The sequence below is a fragment of the Haliaeetus leucocephalus genome, unplaced genomic scaffold (genome assembly GCF_000737465.1).
Source record: "Haliaeetus leucocephalus isolate CR32 unplaced genomic scaffold, Haliaeetus_leucocephalus-4.0 Scaffold295, whole genome shotgun sequence".
Classification (NCBI taxonomy): Eukaryota; Metazoa; Chordata; class Aves; order Accipitriformes; family Accipitridae; genus Haliaeetus; species Haliaeetus leucocephalus.
Genome location: NW_010972731.1, coordinates 3725564 through 3733846, shown reverse-complemented (window position 1 = coordinate 3733846; position 8283 = coordinate 3725564). Strand labels below are relative to the sequence as shown.

Here is an 8283-nt window from a genome sequence, read left to right as displayed (position 1 = left end):
GTGTTCATCTGCAAGCTCCACCGAACGGGGCCGGGGCGGGGGGGGTGAGCCCGTCCACCGGCTAAAAACAGAATTAAAGAAACGCCCAACGGTTTTGGGGCTGTGTCAGATTGGTTTCAGTATCGAGCGAGCCCGGCGAAAACGTAGGATATTAAAAAAAAAACAAACGGGAAGGGTGTGTGGATGGCAGATAGTAACACCAAGCTGTGTAGGGCTGTAGGGGCAAGGCTGAGGAAAGGGTTTAAAAAAACCAAAGGCCAACCCCCCAACACTTCCAAAGGGCATTGCACACAGCAGAAAATCATCCAGCAACTACTGACGTGTAGTTGGTTTTGGTTTTTTTTTCTTCTTCAAAAGTTTCAAGGTGCACTGAACAGCACAAGACAGGGCTGCACAGAAATGCCGAAGGAAAAGCGAGGCGCAGGTGCGTGACTGCCGAACAGGGACTGCTCCTGGAGCTGCACTTCAGAGTTCGGGAACAGCCCTCAGCCCCCGCACACTTACCAGGGAGGATCGCTTCTGGAGGGAATCAGGGCAGGGGCAGAAAGAGGTTGAGTATATTTGGAAATGAGCCATGGGGGGAAAGCAGTACGACAGTTCTAGTGATAAGAGTCCCTCCTGGCCTCAGTTATTCAAGCAGGTGATCAAAAATACAGAAAAGAAGCTTTATTTCTTGTTTCAAATATTACATGCACTTTTAAAAATTAAAACTCTTTATTTAAACATCTCAATAGCATCTTGTCAGTTTGGAGGCAGCAAAGAATAACAGACATCTTGAAAAGCATTTACAAAAATACATTGCACAAAGTCCTATCTTGCTTTTTTTAAAAATAAGTTAGTGTTATTCAAAATATTCCCACCCCAGCTACCTAATTTCAATTTACACAGGATAATTCTAATTTTAAATATGCAACCTATAGTATGAAAACAGCTGTACATGTGTAATTGAGCTCCTCTGCGTAGGCCATAGGTTCTGTCTCTAGCTGAAGTGAAAAAAGTTCTTCACACGGAGACTTTTTTTTTTTTAAAAACATTCGAGGACTGTTGTGCAACATACGTAACTCTATTCAGAAAACCAGTCAGCAGTTCCATGTGTTAACAGTTCATGTGTAACTATAAAATGCATTATAACAGCAAGATAAAAAAAATTCTGCATACAAGTACATTTCAGGAATCTTTTCTGAAAAAGATCTTCAAAGTAGCAGTCCTAAGGGGGCCAATAAGCATTTTCATCTCATTCTGCATGGAAATGTTGCTTCCGAGAGCAAGACATCACCCTAATCTTCTCACACCCAACTAAGGTTTCTGGGGATAATCTAAAGAATGCCTGTATATTTCAATACAGCAGTACTGAGCAGAAGTCCCTCTTGTAAATGTGAAGTAGCAAGGTTTATTCCACATACTGCATTCTCACAGTACAACATTTACCGAGTGTAACAATGAACCAGCCTAAGGAATTCTTCTCCCAAAGAGATCACTTTTGACAAATTAAGATTGTTTAATTGCTGTATACTAATGTTTACCAAGCAATTTAGCAGGCTTATCAGCTCCGATCCAGTTAGTCAGTACATCAAGGTCAAGTTGGAATTAACACTAAAGAACAAACTGGCCAAGTTGCTATGGTAAAAACCTTTAAAATAACTGCAGTTAAAGTTATCCCTGACTTTTAGAGCAATTCATGGCCACAAATCACAATAAAGCATTCTCAGTCGCTGGTGTTTAAACTAGTTTTGGTTGTGTTAACTTTCCCTGACAGTAATAGTTATTATATTCAACATGTATCAAAGCCACCCTTTTGGATCCACCAAAAAGGTCAAACCCAAGGGTCAACTGAAGGACACCTTTTGCCACAGTCAGTCTTTAAAATGTACCACAGTTTTTGGCTTATGGTGCCAAACTAACAGAAGTATGCAGTTAAGTCCTGGATTTAAAAACAACAGATTCCTAGTTGCAGAAAGTGTGGTTTATTCTTTTAAAAAACCTATACATTCATTTGTAATAAAATAGGTGTCACCTGTTTGCCAACTGGGCTTTATGAACCAGAGTAGTTTGCATGCATTATTTCTCTCAGCATGGACACAAAAATATAAAGCTAACTGGCAATTACAAGCTGCGCATTAGAGCAAATAAAAATTATTTTTTATACAGTTCTGCTGACAGTCTTCTGCCTTTATCAGAGGATCAATAGCTCTGCAGTACATATCTTGTATCCTCGTCCTTTAAAGAATCCAGTGTTCTAGGCTTTCCGGTATATACAAATTGAGAACAAAATGTACAACAACAAAAACAACCGAAGCTGTAGTGTAGGAGATTATTCGGCAGGTTTCCCATGCACTCTGAACCGATAAAGGCATGTATATTCTGCATGTCCCCAGTTAGAAAAAACTCTCAATTCTACTATTTGGAATGCGTTTTCACTTTTCTCCTAGAGAAGGAAAAAGCAAACACACAAACCAGAGTTAGGTTTCTAGTAGGAACAGGTGCAACTGAAGTTGCTTTCTTAGATTCCTGCAACTACCAACTTTTATTAGTAACTGTCATGCCTTGGGAAGTTTCTGCCACTTTGAACAGAACCTTCCTTGCCTTACAACTGATTATTTGTGAAGGGAGTCAGAAGAAGCATGAAGCAGACTCTTTATATATAGTTTAGCATCTTCACACCATTTGTGTCCAGATGGCACAAACCTTTCCTCTTACTTATTTAGACCATAGGTTTTGAGGCAGATGGGTAGATAATTTCTACCTTAGTTTCTACAGTGCCCAACAGAGAACGAGACCTTTGTCCTTCACTGCTCATTGTGCGCTACCATAGAAAACACGAGTATCTTTCTCCTGACGCTTTAAATCTTACCATCAAGACTTACCATCACTGGAAACATCTGCAGTGGTTCTCCTCCTTGGTCATAGACATACTGTCCTAGAAGCTTGCCTTCTTCTTGATATTCATCATCTAGACCCTGTAACAACAGGATAAAGATTTTTGCTTCTGTCAAATTTGAAGTCAAGCCAAAACCAGAAGCATGTCTGCATAACTGACTATCAACAGACAGCATTCAGAAGTCTATCAAACCAGGATCAGAACATTTCCCATGTAACTTAATGCTTGTTCCGGCACAGCTCTGTGTTTGAGTTTCCTGCACTGCAAATACTTGTGCTATGTTTATATGTTTTCATGGTCAAACCCCTTAATTTCCATGGCAAAACCACTATCACAGTGTACCATATAAACTGCTCAGGACAAAGAAGAATGAGAAAACATCAAGGTTATAAACAAGACGGAAGTCAAGATTCAAGATGCTTGGATGATTGCTTAAGCGTTTAGAAGAACTAGACAAAGTTCTCGGGTATCACAACTATACTCTGATGTAGCCTGTGGTCTTCTATTCTGCAGTCACACCTATGCAACTGTGCTGCTAGTTAAAATCAATTTTAAACAGATTTAACACACATCATAGATAACATGAAGAACCAAAATTTGGAGGGAGGGAGGGAAGGGAAGGAGTGGAGGAAGGATGGAACAATTAAAGTGTATGAAAGAACTAAACCAACCTAAAAACCATCATCTCCCTTCAAAAATGTTTACTACTATATAAAGCAAAACAAAAGAAACTCCCCAAAATTAGTTGTAACACTTCTTATTCTTAATCGCAAAGCTCATAAAAATATAAGCAATTTTAAGAGCAATGACAGAAACAGTTTCTCTTCTTAGCTGTCCTCCCTTAAGTCATTATTTTCCAAGATATGTAACACAAATATTCTTTATGCATACAAACATCAACTTAATTTCAGAGACAAACTTACATATACTGAAAAGTTCCTAGGAGCACTGGTGATATTTCCTGTTGGTGAAAGTGTTTTTGGTATGTGTTCCACTGTAAAGGCAGTTGGATAGATCTTCATTGAAAGTCTAACTACAAGATACCCCTGCGATCCTTTGAAAGCCCAGCAGTTTCCTGGATACATGTCCGGCTAGACAGGAGAAAGGGGAGAGAACAGGATGGGACATGACAACAACAAAAAAACAGCCACAAGCATTTTGTAATGAAGTTGTAATGAATTCTGAATTATTATAGGGACAGCCTTAGATAGTAAGCAGCAGAATATAATCTATTTGGTAGAACTCTTCAGGAAGACAGCATATCCACCTGAACTACCAGCAGTGTTTTGAAAACCCACTGAGATTACTTCTCAACAGGAACCCTCCCAGTGCTCCCACTTTACAGAAGGCCAATACACTGCCCAAGCGTCCTATAAGGCTCTTAATTTTGCTAGAGTAGGACTTAAGCAGTGCCCAGGAACTACCAGAAGAATCCCACTCTTGGGAACATAGTTCAAAGTACCCACACCCCCAATATATTACAGACCGAAACATCCAGCATCCAAAAAAAAAACCCAATCCAAATCACTCAACACAAAATAACATTGCTGAATTTGTTTACTCTGCCTTTAATTACCTGAATCACCACTCTGGGAGACTGAGAGAAGTACCACAGAGGAATTCCAAAGAGGCTAATTAATGCTGTTTTAGTCTCGTAGGTTTCAGAACAGCGAGTACTCAGAATACTGCCACCTCAAAAAAAATGCATCAGGTTAGCAGAAATAATTACTCATTTCTTCATGAAGACTTTTAAGGCAGAGATTTGTACAAAGATTAACTAATATACCAGTTATTTTCCTCATAAAAACCCTATATTGTTAAAGTCTAATAATTTTCTGGGATACAATGCTTCTATCAAGTACAATGTTATTTTAAGAATATATTAAAGGTTTTTCATTTAGGAGGGCTAAAAGATACACATTTTTCCCTGATGAGTTCAGTGGTGTGTACACCCCACACAAACACATCTGTGGTTCTCTATTATCCAGTTGTACACATGCTTAGAAGAACTATTCTATCCCTATCCATGCATACCTAGGCTGATGTATAACTCTGTAAAGAACAGGCATAGATTGCAATAGTCTGATGATCAGGCAACACACAAGGATACTCTACTAACCTTTAGTCTTCATTTTAAGATTTTTTAGTAAATAACATGAATAAATATAAATAACATGAATAGTAAAAATGGTGTTTCCTCTACTATTTACCTCCAGATTCCAAGGCGAAATCCACCATACCAGTCTTGTCTTGAGAGTAGAGTTTCAGTGCATTGTTTACAATAATTTGTGCTTGCTACAGATGTACATATAGGAGAGGAGAACGGAAAGAGAAAGATTTTAATATCAAGTGATAAAACAATTGATATATACACACCTGTGATGTTGCAAGCTTCTTTGAGATGCTGCACTCCATCACAAGTCTTTTAAAGCCTCTGTCAAGACAGAGGCCATTTTTAATGCATGGTTGTCTGTCTTAAAATACAAATTCATACTGCATCTTGACTAGTGTTTTCTTCAAAAGTTGCATTCTTTCCCCCACCTTCCCAAGACCCTGAGCTGCATTTCTTTGGTATACTTGTTTCTTGCAAATTCTTCAATTTTCAAGATAGCGTACTTTGAAAAAAAACACGAAACATTCACAACCTGCAACAACCAATGCTATATGCATACACCTGATAAAGCATTTTCTGTCGTTCTCCCCATTTCAATTAATGTTCCCAACATCTCTTAAAATCATTAACATTTATATCGACAGTTATGCTCCACAAAATGCCTATAAAAGGACTCTATAGTTTCAGTTGAACTTTTGAGAACTTGAACTCACTCACCGCTTCTGTGATTCCAGAAATCCCTGCATTAGTCACAGCATTTGTTACTACTTCAGATGTTAGTTTTTGGTTTGTAACAGACATATGGAGAGTAATATTCTTGAGGATCTGCAACTCTAGATCGCGCAGTAAAGTCTGCAGATCGCTTTTGCTCACAAAATTGGATGTCAGCCATTGGAGAAGTGATTCGGGAAAGTCTTCTTGTCGATCACCAAAAAGCATTAGCTTCACAGATTCTTTGACCTGGGCATCTACCTAGTAAAAGCCATTAACAATTATGATAGAAATTATTAGTCTTTATAAACCATTAATACTATCTATAACAGGAACATGTGAAATCTATACATGCGTTCAATACTACACAGAAGTCTAGCTTTCACATGTGCTTTAACTACATTGACTTACACTGGAATAACAGACTAGTCAGGTGTGCAGAAGAACACATGGGAAATCTAGACGTTTCATCAGTCTGGTGAACAAGACACACCTAGCAAAGCCCTAGCAAACTATGCAGTTTACATCAGTGGTCTGACTAACACTTCAGAATAAAAAAGTTGACTGCAACAGTTCAAAGAAGGCACCATAGCAACTCTAAGGGGAGCAGTGTACTTGTTAGGCCTAGTTAAGCAAGCCTCTTGATCACTTACTTATGGTGTGCTTTGATTCCATATAAAATAGCTAGATCATATTTGAGTGTTATCACAAGATGGTGTTTTAGTCAAAGTTGATAATCCCATATCAATACTTACTGTTGTATTTTGTTGGCTACATTCTAGTCAGACCTTATAAAAGGCTTCAGAAGAACTTAAGCATGATTTTTTAAAACAACTCTCAGACAACAAACCTAACTTGCTTTTACATAAGTTTCTTTTCCACATTTCTATGGGTTAGCAAAATACATCAGTAAGAACAGCAAAGTTGTATAGAGAAGTGCTACTGCATCACATGTTAAATGCAAAAAGCCCTGCCATTGTAAAAAACAAGCCATGAACTCCTGTCTAGTGTTATGCACTAATGGAAAAAAATTTACAGTACCACTACATAGAAAACTACCATTCTTGCAAATGAATACTACCCCCACATTACTTACTACAGTGCATTTCAAGAAAGTTAGTGATCAAGTAGTACCAAGTTTCACTGGGACAGTTACAGAACCTACTTTTTCATGAATGACATCTATTTTCTCACAACTCGTCTTCATGCTTTCCCCAGTTAACAGCTCTGATTTCATCTGAGACAACTCTAGTTCTAGCTTTTTAACTTTGTCCAAAAGTTGACCATGTTCATCGTCGTCTCTGACAAAAGCAAGGAATCGATAATTAGGAAAGAGTAGTTTGAATCATTCCATCAATTTCCAAAAGTGTGAGAACATACTTGTCTAATGCAAAGTGCTTTCCTAGTTCAGTTATTCACCATGATAGGTGCTGTGAGCTTGCAGTTCCTTGAAGATGTTATTTAGGGCATACTTAGGATTAATATATTCAAAGCAAAGTATTTTGAAGTTGTGGACAAATCCAGCAGTGATGACTTTAGAACATCACCAGGCTGACAAGTTAATAACTCAAACATATATAGATTTTGGGGAATCTAAGCTTTCTGGCAAACTAGTCAAACTTTATTTGCATGAGTTTGCCACTAGTTAGAGCAAGTTTCAGGTTACCCTGCTTAAACCAGAGTAACTTTAGAGGCAGGTGTCAAGTTGAGCTTAAGTAGCAGGTCACATACGACCAATATAGATCAGTGTTCAGTGCATGCTATAGAAAAAGGTATCAGCCATCATTCTAAAGCCATTTTACATTTAGATCCAATTTAAATGCAATTCAGCAAATAAGTGTTTCTCTTCCTCTTCCCAACGGGGAAACTACTTTATGAAGTGCTGCAGTTTTTATCCTGGTATTACACAGTACATGAGTGGAAAGTAGCATAGCTGGCAAACCAAAAACAGAGACAAAGGTTAGAATTGATACAATTCAAGAATTTAAATATAAAGCCTATCAAAAGCAGTTACTGTATACTTCACTGAGCAATTTGAGGAAATATTCTAATGCATTTATAAGACAATGAGAAGTCACTCATTCTCCTCCTCTATATAAACAGCTTTCTCTAGTAAAAAATGTAGTTGTAGGACTGCTCACACACTGGAAGTGGGCCTTGTGCTGATGTTCAGCATCACAGTTAAAGTCTGCTGTAGACAGAAGTACTCCTGCTGACAATACAAACTCTTAAGCTCAGTTAACTGACACAAAGAAAAATGACTGTCGTATTTCAAAGAAGAACATGTATATCACCATTGATTAGCATCAGGATTGAAAAAGCAAAATATTTGAAAAGTGCTTATACCTCACTGTTTTTGCTTTCGCTATGTCAAGCTCCTTCTGGATGTCCTAAAAAATACAAAATTTAGTTTTAACAAAGAAACACAAGTGACAGAAAGAAGATAATGAATGTTAAAAGAAAATGAGAGATTTTAGCACCATCTACTATACAGGACTCTGTTCCCCACACACATTTATGCCTCTATAGTAAGATTTTATTCCAAATAGAACCTGCCTCGCTGGTCAAGTGAATAATTTTT

The 8283-nt window shown here is 37.9% G+C and overlaps 1 protein-coding gene across 8 annotated transcripts in view; it reads right to left on the bottom strand.

Annotated features, from left to right (window-relative positions):
• Positions 1 to 695: 695 nt before the first annotated feature.
• Positions 696 to 8283, bottom strand: part of SUN1 (Sad1 and UNC84 domain containing 1) — a 35857-nt gene continuing 28269 nt past the window's right edge. For all 8 annotated transcript variants that reach the window (XM_010570260.1, XM_010570254.1, XM_010570253.1 and 5 more), the window contains 8 exons: positions 8049 to 8092; positions 6868 to 7003; positions 5709 to 5963; positions 5089 to 5173; positions 4455 to 4570; positions 3802 to 3969; positions 2865 to 2957; positions 696 to 2425 (listed from right to left, as the gene is read on the bottom strand). In XM_010570260.1, the coding sequence (XP_010568562.1) occupies positions 2312 to 2425; positions 2865 to 2957; positions 3802 to 3969; positions 4455 to 4570; positions 5089 to 5173; positions 5709 to 5963; positions 6868 to 7003; positions 8049 to 8092 (1011 nt within the window). In that variant the 3' untranslated portion in view covers positions 696 to 2311. The remainder of the gene's footprint in view (positions 2426 to 2864; positions 2958 to 3801; positions 3970 to 4454; positions 4571 to 5088; positions 5174 to 5708; positions 5964 to 6867; positions 7004 to 8048; positions 8093 to 8283) is intronic.